Consider the following 19,462-nt stretch of genomic DNA (forward strand, 5'->3'; position numbering starts at 1 on the left):
GATGGAGGAAAAATTGAGAATAGGCATGAAGGAAATGTCTTGAGTGATAATCAAGATCTACTGTATATCTTGACAGAGATTTGGGTTGCCATGCACTTGTCAAAGTTCAGGAAATTTACATATTAAGATTTGTATATTTAATTGTGTGTAACTTTTACAATAAAAAACTAATCAATGGGGCTTCCCTGGTGGCGCAGTGGTTTAGAGTCCGCCTGCCGATGCAGGGGACACAGGTTCGTGCCCTGGTCCGGGAAGATCCCACATGCCACAGAGCAGCTGGGCCCGTGAGCCATGGCCGCTGAGCCTACGCGTCCAGAGCCTGTGCTCCGCAACGGGAGAGGCCACAACAGTGAGAGGCCCGTGTACTCCAAAAATAAATAAATAAATAATTTTTTAAAAACTCATCAAATATTGAACTTTAGTTAATGCAAAAGTAGTTAGGGGAAAGTATGCTGATGTTTGCAATTCACTTTGAAATGCATCCAATAAGATCTACAGGTGGAGACTAAGTATAGTAAAAATTTTCATGGTATAATCTAGGTGGTGGGCATAGGTGTTTTCCCTGCGAAACTTCTGAAGTTCTTCCAATGGTACAAAGCTCATTTTGTAAGCTTCTACCTTACAAAACTCTAGCCCACCACCACCTCTGAGACACCATTAGCATTCTCCACCTAGTTCCACCAAATTGCCTCCTTGCTGTTCTTTAATATAGGAAACATAATCCAGACTTCCCTGGTGGCTCAGTGGTTAAGAATCCGCCTGCCAATGCAGGGGACACGGGTTCAAGCCCTGGTCCGGGAAGATCCCACAGGCCATGCAGCAACTAAGCCCGTGTGTCACAACTATTGAGCCTGAGCTCTAGAGCCCGTGAGCCACAACTACTGAAGCCCGTGTGCCACAACTACTGAGCCCGCGCACCCTAGAGCCTGCGCTCTGCAACAAAAGAAGCCACCGCAATGAGAAGCCCACACACCGCAATGAAGAGTAGCCCCCGCTCGCCGCAACTAGAGAAAGCCTGCGCACAGCAACAAAGACCCAAAAATAAACAAAATTTTTAAAATAACAACATAATCCTATGAGAGAGCACTGCCTTTGAATGCCCCTCCCTCAAATACCCATAAGTATCACTCCTCCACACTTCTGCTCAGGGGGTCTTTGAGAGAGGCTTTCCAAGACCACCTCATATAATATAGCAACCCACAACAATATCAACCACCACACCTTAACACTTGGTAACTTGTTTATTATCCAAGCATGGTACATGTTTATTATCATCTTCCCCACCCTCCAACCCACCTACCTAGAATGGAAATTCCATAAGAATAATGGTTTTGTTTTGCTCATTGTTGTTTTCCCAGCACCTTGAACAGGGTCTGACATATAAAAGGCAATCAATAAATCTTTTCTGAGAGAATGAATTAATAAATGAATGAGGTGAGAATAAATGGCATGGCTTTACAAGAATGCAATTTGGTAAATCTATCAAGAGTTTTGGTATATTTACTTCTAATGAACTCTCCAAATTACATGATCATAAAGATATTTATCTCAATATTCTTTAAGAAGAAAAAAACTTAAGAAATCTAAATCAATGTCCCAGTAGAGAGAAAAGAACATTTCCACCTCAGAGCCTCTGACTTCACTACTTGCTGTTCCAATCTTACTGTGGCTAAATCTTAATTAACTTTTATGCCACTTCCTTATTATATATACTCTCTTATTATTTTCTTCATATTACAATTTGTCTATTAATTTTTTTTTTTTCCATACGCAGGCCTCTCACTGTTGTGGCCTCTCCCGTTGCGGAGCACAGGCTCCGGACGCGCAGGCTCAGCGGCCATGGCTCACGGGCCGAACCGCTCCGTGGCATGTGGGATCTTCCCGAACTGGGGCATGAACCTGTGTCCCCTGCATCGGCCGGCGGACTCTCAACCACTGCGCCACCAGGGAAGCCCTATTAATTTATTTTTATTTAAATCCATTTCTCCTACTAGCTCCATTTGAGCAAAGGCCATATCTATTTTGCTCAAAATACATACTTTATCCAAGAATTGTAATGAATAAATGAACAATTTTTACGTTCTCACAGTTCATGGCATCAAGTCAATCTATGTGTAAAACTGGCCGAAAAGAAAAATCAAGAGTGTAAGCAAGAGAGGGTGGGAGGAAGACGCAAGAGGGAGGAGATATGGGGATATACGTTTATGTACAGCTGATTCACTCTGTTATACAGCAGAAACTAACACAGCATTGTAAAGGAATTATACTCCAATAAAGATATTAAAAAAAAAAGAGAGAATGTAAGCAAGATATTTTAAAATAACTGAAGTCCCCACCAGGGACTTCCCTGGTAGTCCAGTGGTTAAAATTCCTCGCTCCCAATGCAGGGGGCCCGGGTTCGATCCCTGGTCTGGGAACTAGATCCCACATGCCGCAACTAAGAGCCCACATGCCGCAACTAAAGATCCTGCATGTGGCAGCAAAGATCCCGTGTGCTGCAACTAAGACCTGGCACAGCCAAATAAATAAATAAATAAATATTTTTTAAAATAAAATAACTGAAATAAATGCAAAGTTAACAAGAGCTGAAAGAACTATGGGAGTTAAGAAAGGAAGAATATACAACTACTGTTTTTTTCATATGACTCCCATAAAATTACTCGGTCTTTAGTCCATGCACATGTATAACTTTGACTTTTTTTTTTTTAATTAAGAATTTTAAGCAAGAGAGCCTATATTTACATTACCAAAAAGAGGCAATGTCACTGTTAGGCACAGGTGGGAAAAGGGCCTATGTATCCAGAATATCAACATCACAAATAATCATTCTTTCTTATGTTGCATCAGATGTGTTGAAAGAAGGGGCCTGACAGCTTGGGAAAGCTATGAAAGCTGGTGTTTTCCTGCAGCCATCTCATATACAAAGTGGTAGTGATTGGGCAGTAGAGAAATTACTTCTGCACAGTTCTGCTTCTGAGCTAACTCCACTTAACTATATTCCTAGATATCATCTAAGCTTTGTTCATATTTGTGCACTTACATAAATAGACAATTTTTTTACATGTTTAGCCAGGATGTTTATTTTCTTAATCTGAGACTCACAGGTGGGACAGTTAAATAAAATCAACAGAAGGGAACCCTGTGCACAAACTTGAAGAAAAAACTGAGCTGTAGTTTGGACAGGGTTTGATTTCTGGCCACCCGCACTTACTGAAAAGCAAATACAATTTATGGTCTGCGAAGATCCCTAAGAGCCAGGATTATTTCTAGGTTGACCAACATAAGCTCCCCAGTGTCTAGCACATGGTAACACTTAAATGATTACTGAATAACTGACTAGTGATAAACAAGTTTCAGAAGGGTTTAGTTAGAGTAATGGGTAACAGTCACACTAGTCTATAAAAGATGAATATATGAAGGTCCTTCGTAACCTATTACAATGAAAACTAAAACTAAGGTGCCATACTACTTGCATGGCATATCTTCTGCTATCACATAGGGGAAATAGAGCTCTTAGATCATGGGCTTTGAATCTGAAGTCAGAACTGGGTTTGAATTCCAATTCCACCTCTTATAAGTAGTGTGACCTTACCACCTGTAAAATAGGATAACTTCTCCCTCACAGTATACAACAGATGAGATAATGTGCATATAAAGTTCTCTGAACATAGTAAGAGCTCAATCAGTGCAACAGAAGGAGCTTATTTTACCAAACTGCCTTCTAATTCTTGAACCAGTCCTCACGGGGCTATACTACTACAACAGTAAACAACTGTCAGGGACTTCCCTAGGGGTCCAGTGGTTAAGAATCCACCTTCCAATGCAGGGGACTCAGGTTCGATCCTTAGTCAGGGAACTAAGATCCCACATGTCGCGGGGCAACTAAGCCTGCATGCTCTGGAGCCCACGCACCACAACTAGAGAGAAGACCGCGAGCTGCAACAAAAGATCCCGCATGCCACAATGAAGATCCCGCATGCCACAACTAAGACCCAATGCAGCCAAATAAATAAACAAATAAATAGAAAAAAAAAAAAAAAACAACTGTTAGTCAATGAAAATTCCATGAAGAAAAGATTATTTAAATCTCTCAAAATACAATCTGGGCATAAGAATTACTGTAAAGAAGTAACTTCCTCATAAGACCTTTAAGTTACTCAGAACCAGACACAAATTAACTATTAAAAGTGATACCTCTAATTATAACCAAAGCAAGTGGGTAGCCTGAGTACCACCAAAGAAATGTGCTCAATCCAGTCAACATCCCTAATCCCACAAGGCCCAAGCTTGTTAAAGCTCTAGCTTCCTCTTTGCCTTCAAGTCTGTCAACAGTGTAAAGAATCAAAATGTAGTCTCTATTAATAAGAAAAAGTTAAATTCACAAAATCCTCTCCTCTTGAACACAACCTAGAAATATTTCTCTTGGTAGGAAAAAGCAAGCAAGCAAAGACTGTCAACGCTTTTAAGTCCTTTGTCTATGCCTTTGGCGTGATACTTAAATTACAAACAACATTGCAGGGCCTTGAAAAAACGTCAACTACACACCCCCAAAGGCAAAAACACGAGGACACGCATTCCATGACATACCAACAGGATTCTTCTATCTCTGCAAAATAATGCCAATCTTTAAAAGAAAGAAATATAAAACCTAAAATCCTAAATACTAATAATATGATATATAATTATTATTAGATGGAAGACCAAAGTTCATTATAAGTGATTTATCAAAGAATAAACAATAATTTTACTTAGAATATTAAAGAATTATGCAGTTCAATGTATTCATTACTTAATAATCTTTTAGCCAAATTCTGCATTCAGGAACATCCTGAATTTCATTAAATTTGAGGTAATATATGTTTGCTTATAAATCCTTTAAGAAGTAACCATAATGTGCAAAAAAATCAAAAAGGGAAAAAAATTCTAGCTGAACCACCCACTAACAAGAGGCTTCAAACAATGTGGTAAATGCATCTATTAACGGCACAAATTAAAATTCTATTGGCTCCAGGCCTCTAACTGCAAAAAAAAAAACACACAATAAAGGGTCCACCCGCCAACTCCCCCCCACACCCCAAAATCTGGAGGAGAGACATGATATCTAGGCCATGCCAAAGAGCAGAATATAACTAAGTACACGCCAAAGTATGCAGTCCCTACTACACTTCACTGAGCTGTGATCCTACCAAGCCTCTTCCTCTTTTAGTACATTTTATTTTTGGTCATTCCAAAGAGGAACACGTAGGATTGAAGAGGGAAACTGGGAATAGAATTTGGCAATTTAAAACATTTATTAAAATTATGACTTATCCTATATAGATACACAGACACAAAACAACCTTTGTTCAAATTCATGTATTACATCACTGTTTCTAATAGCAGAAAGGGGGTGGAGGTGGGGGGGAATTTTAAGTTTTTCCAATAAAAGGAAACAAGTTATGTAAATTAAGGAAAATCCAAAAAACAGAATTATAAGCAGTTATAAATTCCATAGAGAAGCTCTCTGAATACTGATTTATAAGTAAAAAACAGCAATGTACAGACTGAGTTGTATAATATGTTCCCTTCTGTTAAGGAAGGGCAGGCTGGGAGAATTATATGTATATATGTTCTTATTAGCATAAAATATAGCTATAAGGAAAAGAAACATAACTAGAAATCCTAGAAAACTAGAAACTGCTCAAGATAAGGGAAATTGGGGAGAGTAGTGGTAGGGAGTTTTGTTACCCACTTATACCTCCTGAATTTTGAACCATGTGAATGTTTTAACTGATTCAAAAAATGATCACTATTTTTTTTAAAAGCCTTCTGTAAGCCTCTTTACTCTTCTGTAAAAATGCAGGAAAAGATAATAATAACACCAACTAGGTAGAGTTACTATGATAAGAAATTAGATATTCCATGTAAAGTGATTCCCACAATTGCTGGCCCACTTTACAAATCATTTACAACATCTTTAATTTCCCATTTTCCCCTTAGCCCTTGGGCCTAGTATGGGGTTCCACACACAGCGGTCTCTTAGCAATTGCTTGCAAAATAAATGGATGAGACCTTAGAGAAAATATCGCCAGGTTTCACACCAGCTAGCATGCTGAAAAGTATTATATTTCAGGGATTCAACCATCTTCATACTTACAGGGATGCTCCAGACCTGCATTCCATCACTGTAGCCAATCATAATCAGCAAAGGTGGCTCATTCCCTGTGCTATGTATTTCATGAAATTCCAGATTTCTTGATGTATCTACATTAGAATTAAGTAACAAAGGAGCAAATTAAAAAGACAACCCTCAGAATGGGAGAAAATATTAGCAAATGCAACAACAGACAAAGGATTAATCTCCAAAATATACAAACAGCTCATGGATCTCAATATCAAAAAAACAAAAAATCCAATTAAAAAATGAGCAGAAGACCTAAATAGACATTTCACCAAGGAAGACATACAGATGGCCAAGAGGCACATGAAAAGATGCTCAACATCACTAATTATTAGAGAAATGCAAATCAAAACTAAATGAGGTATCACCTAGTGCCGGTCAGAATGGCTATTATCAAAAAATCTAGAAACAATAAATGCTGGAAAGGGTGTGGTGAAAAGGGAACTCTCCTGCACTGCTGGTGGGAATGTAAACTGATACAACCACTATGGAAAACAGTATGGAGGTTCCTTAAAAAACTAAAAATTGAACTACCATATGACCCAGCAATCCCACTATTGGGCATATACCCTGAGAAAACCATAATTCAAAAAGAGACATGTACCACAATGTTCACTGCAGCACTATTTACAATAGCCGGGACGTGGAACCAACCTAAATGTCCATCGACAGATGAATGGATACAGAAGATGTGGCACATATATACAATGGAATATTACTCAGCCATAAAAAGAAACAAAACTGAGTTATTTGTAGTGAGCTGGATGGACCCAGAGTCTGTCATACAGAGTGAAGTAAGTCAGAGACAGAAAAACAAATACCGTATGCTAACACATATATATGGAATCTTAAAAAAAAAATGGTACTGATGAACCTAGTTGCAGGGCAGAATAAAGATGCAGACATAGAGAATGGACTTGAGGACATGGGGTGGGAGGGTTAAGCTGAGGCAAAGTAGGAGTAGCACTGACATATATACACTACCAAATGTAAAATAGTTAGCTAGTGGGAAACAGCAGCATAGCACAGGGAGATCAGCTCGGTGCTTTGCGATGACCTAGAGGGGTGGGATAGAGAGGGTGGGAGGGAGGTTCAAGAGGGAGGGGATATGGGGACAGATGTATGCATACGGCTGATTCACTTTGGTGTACAACAGAAACTAACACAGTATCGTGAAGCAATTATACTCCAATAAAGATCTATTAAAAAAAAAAACAATGCCAATCAACAAAAACAAGTACACTTCTTTAATGTTACTGGCGGTAACAACTGTTTAAATTGTTTTTCAATAAGTTCTGAAGTATTTGGAAGACATTTAAAGGAAAGCAAACAGGAAGCTGAAATCACAAAACTAGTATTTTTTTTTAACAGTACCTATAATTATCAGCACAAGTAAGGTTTTAAAACTCAAACTCTCTCAGTAGAGTACAAGTACCAAGTACCACCCCACTACACACAAAAAGTAGACTACAGAACCTAACACAGTGACAGCAGTACCCAGTAGGAAACTAGTGCCAAGTAAAAGCACAGAAGGAGAAGTGCCCAGCGGAAGCACACAACATAAACTGTGTGAGTTCACAAGTTGCATCTGGACACTCTGAGAAATAACAGGCAGAGGACAGGGAAGAGCAAGATGCGGAGAGGGTTTTGCAAACAGCTAGAGGTCTTGTATAAGTAGGTAGACACAAGAGTCTGTGAAATTTAGTACTGTTAATGTTCCTCAGTTTCCTCACCTGTAAAATGAAGGTAATCATACTCATATCTCAAAGGATTGTTGTAAGAGTTAAATGGGATAATACAAAAAGCATTTAGAATAGTATCAGGCATAGGAAGCCCTATGTTGATGTTATTACTGTTGTTATAAAATCATGCTGCAGTAAAAAAAAATAAATAAAAATCAAACTCTCACTTGATATCTAGGAAATACTAATATCAGGAATAAAACCACCTGTAAATGATAAATGAAAATAAAATATTTTACCAAAGTTAACTAAATATAAATATGACATATAACCATCTAGAATTTCTAATATATGCAAATTTAGCAATAGAAGAAAAATTATATTCCTTTACATATAAGAATTAAATCCTGCTATATCTGAACACACTGGGCATATAGTTCACTATAAAAGAATTGTGCGGTTTTTGTTTTTTTAATTTATTTTTGGCTGCGTTGGGTCTTCCTTGCTGCACGTGGGCTTTCTCTAGTTGCGGTGAGTGGGCCTATTCTTCATTGAGGTGCGCAGGCTTCTCATTGCAGTGGCTTCTCTTGTTGCAGAGCATGGGCTCTAGGCACACGGGCTCAGTAATTGTGGCTTGCAGACTCTAGAGCACAGGCTCGGTAGTTGTGGCACACGGGCTTAGTTGCCCCACGGCATGTGGGATCTTCCCAGACCAGGGATCGAACCCGTGTCCCCTGCATTGGCAGGCAGATTCTCAATCACTGAGCCACCAGGAAAGTCCGGATTATGTTTCCTATATTTAAGAATAGCAAGGAGGCAATTTGGTGGCGCTCTGTTAGGTTCTGTAGTCTACTCTTTGTGTGTAGTGGGGTGGTACTTGGTACTTGTACTCTACTGAGAGAGTTTGATCTTTAAAACCTTACTTGTGCTGATAATTATAAGTACTGTTAAAAAAAATACTAGTTTTGTGATTTCAGCTTCCTGTTTGCTTTCCTTTAAATGTCTTCCAAATACTTCAGAACTTCTTATTGAAAAACAATTTTTAAAATTTCAAATAAATCAATACCAGGGAATTTTAGATGTAAATGACGAAGGTAAAGTTAATAAAATACTAGAGGAACACCGTAGAAACGTATTTTCATGATCACGGTACAGGGAACAACTTTACAACTGAACACAAAAAAACTCTTAGCATAAAAGATAGGCAAATTCTACATTAAATTTATTACATTAAAATGAAGAACTTCTGTTACTCATGAGCCACCCTTACCAGAAGAGTGAAAAGCCAAGCCACAGCATGGGAGAAGAGACTACTATAACCACACAAGGATTCATCTAATACATATAACAAACATCAGTATGAAAAAGATAAGTCAGTAGAAAAATAGGCAGGAGACATGGAAAAACACTTCAAAAATAGGATAATCAAATCATTAGTGAACATGAAAAGTGGCTCAACCTCATCTGTAATCAAGGAAGTGCTAATTAAAACCACAATGACAAAACCAAGTGGTGGCAGGATATGGAGTGAAGAGGCTGCTTATTTATTGCTAGTAACTGTAAATCAGTACAATCACTTTGGAAAACAGTTTGACAATATATACTCAAGTTGAAGATACCATGCCCTTGACCAAGTAGTTCCACTCTAGGTATATACTCATTAGAAGCCTCAGCACATATACATCAAGAGACAAGAATACTCACAGCAGCATTACTATAAAGACCCAAAAGCTGGAATCTATCCAAATGTCCATCAAGAGGAGAATGGACAAGCACAGTGGTACACGGATACAATGGAAGACTATTCAGCACAGAAAAAAATGACCCACTACCATATACTGTAACATGGATGAACCTCACAGACATAATATGCAAAAAGCGTAATATGCTAGACACAAAAGCCTATATACCGAACAATTCTATTTACATGAAATTCAAAATCACTAGGCAATTAGGTAGCAACATTCCATTTCTTACCCTAGGTGTTGTCTACACAGGTGTTGGATTTGGAAAAATTCATTCATTGATCCATATTTTTGTGTTATTTACCATGATATATTTGCATAATAAGTTTTTTAAAAAAATCATAAAGCAGTAATATCCCTCCCCCTTTATTTGACTTCATTTCCTCTCCTTCTAGAAGCTAAATTCCTCATCTATTTATAACTGTCATCTGTTTTTCATCTCTCATTCACCCCGAATCCATTTCAGAATGTGTTTCTGCCCCTAACACTCCTCCCAAGTGACTTTTGCTACGGTCACCAATAACCTCCAAGTTGCTGAATCCAATATATGTTTTTCAAGCACATCTTGTTAAGATTATTCAGCAGCTATAACCGATGCTCACCATTTTCTCTGCTGGCTCATCCTTTTCTAACTACTCTTTAAATATTGGAGTTACTCAAAGCAAATTCCTAAACTCTGTTTTCTTCTCACAGTATACGCTCCCCAAGTGATCTCATTCCAACCATTGCTTCAGTCAGTATCTGCTAGTGACTTCCTCAGTGTGGGTTTTTGCATGTCTCAGTAGAAGATCAAATTCCACTCAAAGATCAGGATTTCCTCCCCAAACCTGATCTTCCAGAGCTCCCTATTTTGGTGAATAGCATGTTTATCTATGCAGATAGCAAGATCAGGAACCGCCTTCTTCCTTCCCTCTAGCAATAAATCTATGACCAAGCTCCTAAACAGCTCTCTTACATCACCACCACCCCTGTCTACAACATCTACTGAAAAAGCCTGAGTGGCTTCCTGCCTCCACCACTGCCTACCAAACTCCATATTTCAGTCAGAGTGCTCTTTTTAAAATACAAATAACGGGGAATTCCCTGGTGGCCCAGTGGTTAGGACTCTGTGCTCTCACTGCCAAGGGCCTGGGGTTCGATCCCTGGTCGGGGAACTAAAATCCCCAAACAAACAAACAGAAAAACAAAAAAAGGGACTTCCCTGGTGGCGCAGTGGTTAAGAATCCGCCTGCCAATGCAGGGGACATGGGTTCAAGCCCTTGTCTGGGAAGATCCCACATGCCGTGGAGCAACTAAGCCCGTGCATCACAACTACTGAGCCTGAGCTCTACAGCCCACGAGCCACAACTACTGAGCCCGCATGCCACAACTGCTGAAGCCTGTGTGCCTAGAGCCCGCGCTCCGCAACAAGAGAAGCCAGCGCAATGAGAAGCCAGCGCACCGCAACAAAGAATAGCCCCCGTTCGTGGGAACTAGAGAAAGACTGTGCGCAGCAACGAAGACCCAACGCAGCCAAAACTTAATTAATTAATTAAAAATAAATAAATAAATAACCTGCTTTGGCTACTTCTTATACCTTTTTCAGTACAGTGCCTTAAGAAAAACAATCTTAGGTATAAATCAGGCTGCCTGAAAGCAAAAACAGAACAATGACCATGATACAAAGGGCCTTAATCTCACTTTCTAATAAACTCCAAAAGTAGTAGTCTCTACCTAACACCAAACCAAAGTTAGTACATTGATTAGGAATGCAGATACCTGGAAGGATCCAGGACTGGAGAATCTCAATAAGCCAGGCTCCTTAGAAGTATCCCCTGTAAAAGTTGTTACCTACTCCACCCCCAAGCACAACAAGCCCATAATCAAATGGGCTGCAGCCTGGAGGTAAGGGGCCAACTGGCACCACTTTATAATTTCAAGCAGAAAAGCAGAGCTCTCAGGCCTGCTGGAATAAACAGAAAGCAATCACCAGAGCAGAGTTCAATTCGAACACTGCAAGTTTTAAATTAATAGCAACAGAGTTTCATTAATATGATAAAATAACTTAAATCTACAGACAGGTAGAAGACTTCTAACTTGTTTTGCCAGAAAAACTCCCAGTCTAGCAAAGAGAAGCCTAAATACCTAATACAATCTCTGGGTACCCATAACTGCTCTACAAAGAAGCAGCCTGCTAAGCTAATATGGCTGCAATCAGAAGAATCCCCTCCACTGTCTCCCTTAGGATATCATGAAAGACAAAGGCAATGAACAAGGAATTGCATCCCAGCTGCAGCAGGCACAACCAGGGAAGGGCAGACTGGCTGATCAAGAATCTCTAATGCAATGGAAAAGTTAGTCCTTGTTAGCTTTATTCAAGGAGATGTTGGACTTGCAGCCAATGAACCCTACTTTTTCTTTCCCACAGCCAAATTTTCTTTCAATTATAAATATCTCCAAAGGTCTGCCACACAAACACCTAAATAAAACATTCCTGAAGAAAGAACACAAATAAGAGACAAATTCAAGAAATGTTCTAAGAGGGACTTCCCTGGAGGTCCAATGGTTAAGACTCGATGCTCCCAACGCAGGGGGCACAGGTTCGATCCCTGGTCGGGGAACCAAGATCCCACATGCCACACCGCATGACCAAAAAAAAAAAGGAAATGTTATGAGAGATTGGGGCAGTTAAGGAGGATCAAATATCTTGGTAATATTTACTATTGCCTTAAAACAAACACAACCATACACATACATGTGCACACATGCACACACACCCCCTAGGGCTAGAGATAATAAAAAGTATATCCTTGAAAAACCAGGACAAAATTTCATACACTATCAATATGATATAGAAAGGAGAGACCAAAGGACAAGTGAATGTGCTAAAGTATTTAACAGGAAGATGTATAAACTTAAAAGTTTAATAAGTCAACGGGGATATGGGATACTAAATTAAGGACAACCATTATAAGTTCAACAGAACACAAAGTACCAAATAAGCAGTTTCCATCTACATTTCCAGATGCAGATGCATTTTACTTCAATAAAGCAAATGCTTTATAGAGCATTATTACACCAGCAATTCTTATTTGTTGTTTAAAAACAAAACAAAACAAAAAAAACCTTGCCTAAAGATTATTTTGATGACATTTTTTTAAAGATAACTTTGTGGTTGTTTTTTTTTTTTTTGGCCACGCTGCATGGCTTATGGGATTTTAGTTCCCTAACCAGGGATTGAACCCAGGCCCTCAGCAGTGAGAGTGTGAAGTCCTAACCACTGGACTGCCAGGAAATTCCCCAATTTTGTGATTTTTAAATTATTTTTAGCATTTTGCATACGCTGTACAAGTTTTTGCTATTATCTGGCTAATATTTTCAAGACCATGACCACATTTTCTTTGTTATTAAATCAAGAAAGTCCTCTAATACATTCCAACATCCACAAAGCAAATATACTTCCAGGAGGGAAAAGAGTATGAATTATGAGGAAACGGTGATAGAAAACAAAAGATGACCGACACTTAAATAGTTATTAATAAAGAAGGAAAAGGAAGAAAGAAAAGAAGAATATACTAGTAAACAAGGAAATTCGACAGTCATAAAAAGAAAGGAAATTTTAAATAGAATAAGCTTTCAAAGAGAAATAGTGTAGGAAAAGTTTATATATCATAAATAATCACCTATACAAATGAATGTGTTATTCTCCACAGAGGGCACAAGTTGTCATTTAAACAAACCAGCTGACAGAGAATCCAAAATTCAAAAGAAACCTATTTGCAGAAGTGACACAGCCTCCCGCATCCTGGACCGTAGCTTTTAAAGGAAAATATGGTATTTTAAAAGTCTCAGAGGAGACTAAGACTCAAGAGTATGGTATCCATCAAGGTCCAAGTGAAAACAACTCAGTGTATTCATAATTGGGAATTTAATACAGACAACTCGTTACACAGATTACAGAATTGCTAAGAAGCCAAAAAAGGAACTGTGAGGCAACCTACTGGATTAGCAATGGCAGGAAGCCATTACCACCCCTACACTAGGGAGACCGGGAGGAGGGCAGGGCGCTAGAGTCACCTGGCAGAAACTGGAACCCCAGTGGAGCTGCCGAGGTGAAGTGAAAACCACAGAGGAAATGCAGCTGCTGACAGAGAGGGAGAGGGAATAATACTCTTCCCTTTCTCCCATCCTCCCTTTCAATTACCCACCAGTGCCTCCCAAACCCTGCCAGAGGAAAACAGACATGGCAGCCTGGGAAACAGACAAGAAGCAGCCCCCTTGCAAGAGGGAGCAGGAAGGAGCAATGAAATGGAAGGTATCTGAGAACAAACAGGCCTTGAACTGGCACACGTTCTGCTCAGAAAAATAATTTTAAAGTCTAAAAAGTTCAACACTAATGATTATTTTGCAGTTATAAATCCTATACAAGTAACCAAACTGGAATTACAAAAACTTCTTTTCTAAGAAATTGTTATCTCACTTGGACTTGAAGTTTAAGGCTAGGCACTACATGTTACAGTGACTCTAAGACTTGTACAATACAATATTAGTTCTAATCAAGTTTCTGTAGTTGAATATGTTACTTTTTAAATTAAAAATAAATTTATTTTGAAAACTTAAAAAGTCACTTAAAGAAAAAGTAATCTGACGAAAAGTAAGCGTTCTTTTTTTGGAATCAGGTAAACCTCAAACAAACATTTAATTCATATGCCCCCCAAAAGTTAAAACCATACCATTTAAATCTGCATTTTCAAATCTGACCCAGACTATTTTCTCCTTTTCTTCTGTTAGAGGTGTTCCACTGTAAGCCTGCATAGTAAACAGAAACACTTGAATGAAAATGTTTTACAGTTCAAATATTAACTGATATTCAAAACAAAAAGTAACTTAAATAAGGCCAACACTATCCCCCTCCAACCTCACCAATCCTACATCTTGAGAACTAGCACATTTTGTAATATTTTTATTTTTAAAGAAACTTACCCAGGAGTCTGATAAGCTTGGTCAGAAAAGGGTTTTTAGCCTAAGAATTACAGAAACCTAAAATACAATAATCATAGTCTACTAGGAAGCATCACTCTAATTCAAAGGTACTCAAAAAACTAATCTCCTATACTGGTCAACAAATAAAACTGAAGAAATACACCAAACTACCACAGGTATCAATTTAGTTCCCAGGTGTTTATGATCAGGCAATTACACTCTACCTAGAATTGTCAAGAGCATTACTTTCTGCTAACCACCAGTTCCAGGTGGAGGGCATGGCCAGGGTTGGGGGGTAGAAAAAAACGTATTACTTTTCAGTCTCTTATCTGGCCTCTGGACCCAAACTATTAGCTTTCTTGCAAGCCTGCAAGGGTCACAAAGATAAGCATGAACTGCTGTGAAGTCACAGGAAAAGTATCAACGGTACCCATCAATATTCAAAGGGAGTCATCTCTCCTCAAATCAAATGTTTTTATTTAAAATTGTCTAGATTTTCTAGACTGTATACACTTGCAAGCACTTAGAACGTCAACAAAAAGCTGCAACGTTTTCAGTTATAAAGTGGTCTTCAGTTCACAGAACAATTATTTAATATAAGCTGGATCAAAAGCATTCAAAAACCACTATTCCATATATAATCTGTGTTATACACAACTTGCTTTAAATTTCCATGCAGTTTTACAGCCCTTTTCCTCTACCGCACAAGGTTAACGGCCATTGAAAATATTACTAAAAGACAGGGTTACTCTAATAGTAGGTTTACTATGCAAAAAGAAAAAAAAAGTTATCTTACACATCCTTATGATTTCAATTGTTTAAGAAAACAAGTTGTGTATAGGGCAGTTAATTCCTTTGGAGAAAAGGAAAACCTGCACTAGAACCAACTAATTCATCTACTTTATCTTCAACCATCTCATCCTCAACTTCTTCCTCTTCTCCCTTGGTCTTGCTCTCTTCATTCTTGAAAATTCTCCTTTTTAATATAAACTTCTTCTTTGGGAATAATTTTAGATTACTAAACAGTACAGAATTCTCATATACTCCTCAGCCAGTTTCCCCTACTGTTAACAATCTAACCTAACCAAATCTTACCCTACCATGGTACATTTGCCAAAGCTATGAGACTAACGCCAGTGCATTACCACTAATTAAAGCCCCAGACTTTATTTGGATTTCAGCAGTTTTTCCACTCATGTCCTTTCTCTGCTACAGGACCCAATCCAGGATACCACATTCATTTAGGACCACCTCTTTTTTCCTATGTCAGGCTCTCCCTTAATCTGGTAAAGCTATAACATATACAATATCTTCTTCCATTTAGCAGATTTATTACAAGGCTGCTAATCACCTGCATTACTCGACATTCTCCCAATTCCTCTGCAACATTTGCACGGTGCTCTCCTTTGATTTCTGGCCGATATGCAGCACGAAACAAGGTTAAAAGAGGCCTTTCAGTGAATTGAGATTCTTAAACTTTTTTCTTTCCGCTTCAGGGGGAAACAAAACTTTCATAATGAGGCCTGCATACTTTTGCTATGTCTTCAAGTTTTCCTCTCTCCTTAGCAGACACAGTGCTCTTTACTAAGCATTTTTTTAAAAATTCTGTGAAGTTGACTGAAGAGGGTTGCTTCTTGTGTGCCTTCCTGCAGACTGGCATCAAGAAGGCATATGACAGCATGTCATTTTGCCTCTCAGCTTTCTATGATATCCTTTGCTCATGTTTAGGTATTTTACTGTCAGTGAAGCACAGACTCACCCAGTGCCCATCCAGGTTTATTTGCTATCTTACTGGAGGGCAGTGCGCTGCCACACAAAAGTTTGTTATTTCTCCCCCCAGCACTGATTTTTAGCCCTCCTTCTCCAACCAAAATCCAACTGCTCTAGCTCTCTTATTTATGGTTGAAAACTTTCACCCCATTACTGAGTACAGGATTTATTTCTCCTTTTATTTCTTATCCGGTTTCTAACGCATATACACGTTCATAAGCACAAAGTTATTGTTCAATTTTAAAAAACACAGCAACAATCACTATAGATATGTTGTGTTTTATTTTTTCACTGGAGAGAAAGTAACTTCCATTGTGTGCTATTTGTCAAAAGTATAATTTTTAATCACAGCAAATTATTCTATAGGGGCAACATATCACAATTTGCTTGACTGCTACTGACATTTGGGCAGGCTACAATTTTTCACACTGAAACATGTCAAAATTTCTCACTGAAATGAAAAGTTCTGAGCTTTAATTTTTTTATTTGCTGAATTTTTTTAAAATAAATTTTCAGAAGTACAACTATTATATCAAACGGCACAGTTAGGGCTTCTACCAGCTGTCAATGACATCTGCGTCAATGACACAGTAGGAACTCACTCTATTTATGACAGCTGAAGAAGCTGATACCAGTCTAACAACACATTTTCTCCCATTTAGGCATATCTGGAGACCCAGAGAATAATTTCTAAGCTCCATGAATTTGATAATTCCCAGAACAGGGCAGGAGTTGGAACATAACATCAGCAAAAATATATCATTTTCCAAATGTATCACCACAAATTGCCAATGGGGGATTACAGATTAAATGTGGAAAAAAGGAGACCATGGGTCACCAAATCTGGCCACGACCTGTGTTCATAAGTAAAGTTTTATTTTAACACAGCCACACCCTTTCTTTTACATAAAAAGCAGTGCTGCGTAGTTGTAACAAACATTGTATGAGGGACTTCCCTGGTGGCGCCGTGGTTAAGAATCTGCCTGCCAATGCAGGGGACACAGGTTCAAGCCCTGGTCCAGGAAGATTCCACATGCCATGGAACAACTAAGCCCGTGAGCCACAACTACTGAGCCTAAACTCCGGAGCCCACGAGCCACAACTACTGAGCCCGCGTGCCACAACTACTGAAGCCTGCGTGCCTAGAGCCCATGCTCCACATCAAGAGAAGCCACTGCAATAAGAAGCCCGCGCACTGCAACAAAGAGTAGCCCCTGCTTGCTGCAAATAAAGCCCGCGCACAGCAACAAAGACCCCACGCAGCCAAAAATAAAAATTAAAAAGCAGGGCTTCCTTGGTGGCGCAGTGGTTGAGAATCCGCCTGCCACTGCAGGGGACACGGGTTCGTGACCCGGTCCGGGAAGATCCCACATGCTGCGAAGCGGCTAGGCCCGTGAGCCATGGCCGCTCAGCCTGCGCATCCGGAGCCTGTGCTCCGCAACGGTAGAGGCCACAACAGTGAGAGGCCTGCATACCAAAAAAAAAAAAAAATTAAAAAGCAAAAAATAACATTGTATGAATTGCAAAGCTTCTCTGGCCCTTTACAGAGTCTGCCTGATGGCTACACTAGACCATGAAGCCTTAAGGACAGGCACTGAGTATTCCCCAACTTAAGACAGCACCTGACCAGTAGTGCCTGAATTTTTGCTTTCTTTCCACAGTCACTAGAATGACTTACCTAACATAAATTTCTTAAATGAATATTCTAATTCTTAGATCCGGGACTACAACTTTACTTCTGAAGTGACTTAACTCTGATCCCAGTCTTCACAGTCAACTGCATAGATTATCCCCTTTCTAATGTATAATCCTCATAAAAATTAAGTTAACCTTCTACCTTCTGGCATTTTTACCCTATCAGTTTTAGCAGCCCCCTATTTTCAATCTATTGCTCAACCCAGTATTCTTGTTTCTCTAGCAAACTCTCCAACTATTCCCTCAAAGCCTCTGACCGCAGCCTCTCTCCTCCAGCCAACAAAAACTGCTTGCTACGCAGGGTTTCCACTAGCACAAAAGGTGCCTTTGTAAAAATCTGATAAAGGGGCACTCTATAGCAGGCAAATTACCAATATTTTTAAATGCCCCTTCCTTGGAACTAGCCTCACGTCAGGGCTCAGGGCTTAAGAGAAAGGTGCAGTTTGTAGAAGACCAAGTTGGATTTCGGCCCCTAATTGTTCTCTAAGTCTGTACTGTACAGAGTACAAGATTCTCCACAGCCACATATGGATATGCCTACCATATCCAGTTGGGCAGTTTCCTTTACCATCAGATTCCCAACCTTGCCATTCATTTCAACTAACGCTACTTCCAATGTCCTTCGGAACTTGACTCCTTCACGCTTTCTTTGCTATGCATTCCCTTAGCAATTACATATTCAGTCTGTACTATCATGTGCAACACTTAGTGATATGTTGCTATTACCTCTGACTGCTTCAAGCCATTTGACTTCCCTTCTTAACCAAGTTCCTCAAGAAAAGAAAGCATTTATTTTTCCTTACATGCCCCACAGACCTTGTCATTGTGGCCTATTTTCATTAAAGTTGACCGAACATAATAAAGGAATACCAAACATGCCTTGATACTTTCCCTTATTTGATGAATACAATTTATTAATACAACTGAAATCTGGATTTTAGACTTTTCTAGGTAGGACCTTCTCATAAAGCTGGGACACTGGATCTATGAATGTTCTTTTTTTTCTTTTTTTTTTTTTTTTTTGCGGTACGCGGGCCTCTCACTGTTGTGGCCTCTCCCGTTGCGGAGCACAAGCTCCGGATGCGCAGGATCAGCGGCCATGGCTCACGGGCCTAGCCGCTCGGCGGCATGTGGGATCTTCCCAGACCGGGACACGAACCCGTGTCCCCTGCACCGGCAGGCGGACTCTCAACCGCTGCACCACCAGGGAAGCCCTGAATGTTCTTTTTGAACAGTGCAATTACAGATACCACAGCAGTCTGAACACTGACATCATCACAGGAGAAAACACAGAAACCTTTTCCTTCAGTAGTTCCACTAAACAGTGTTTCCCAAAGATACTGTTTCACAAGAATCACCTGAGATTCTTCCTAGAGACACAAGTTATTGGATGCCACCTTAATTCCCCTGAGTCAAACTCACTGGGAGATGGGCCTGGAAATTATTAT

General features: G+C 39.4%; 1 protein-coding gene across 11 annotated transcripts in view; it reads right to left on the reverse strand.

Annotated features, from left to right (window-relative positions):
• Positions 1-19,462, reverse strand: part of BCAS3 (BCAS3 microtubule associated cell migration factor) — a 572,946-nt gene that overhangs the window by 546,453 nt on the left and 7,031 nt on the right. For all 11 annotated transcript variants that reach the window (XM_067716301.1, XM_067716302.1, XM_067716299.1 and 8 more), the window contains exons 4-5: positions 14,300-14,375; positions 6,137-6,243 (exon numbers count right to left, since the gene is read on the reverse strand). In XM_067716301.1, coding sequence (XP_067572402.1) covers positions 6,137-6,243; positions 14,300-14,375 — 183 coding nt within the window. The remainder of the gene's footprint in view (positions 1-6,136; positions 6,244-14,299; positions 14,376-19,462) is intronic.

The sequence above is a fragment of the Pseudorca crassidens genome, chromosome 19 (assembly GCF_039906515.1).
Source record: "Pseudorca crassidens isolate mPseCra1 chromosome 19, mPseCra1.hap1, whole genome shotgun sequence".
Classification (NCBI taxonomy): Eukaryota; Metazoa; Chordata; class Mammalia; order Artiodactyla; family Delphinidae; genus Pseudorca; species Pseudorca crassidens.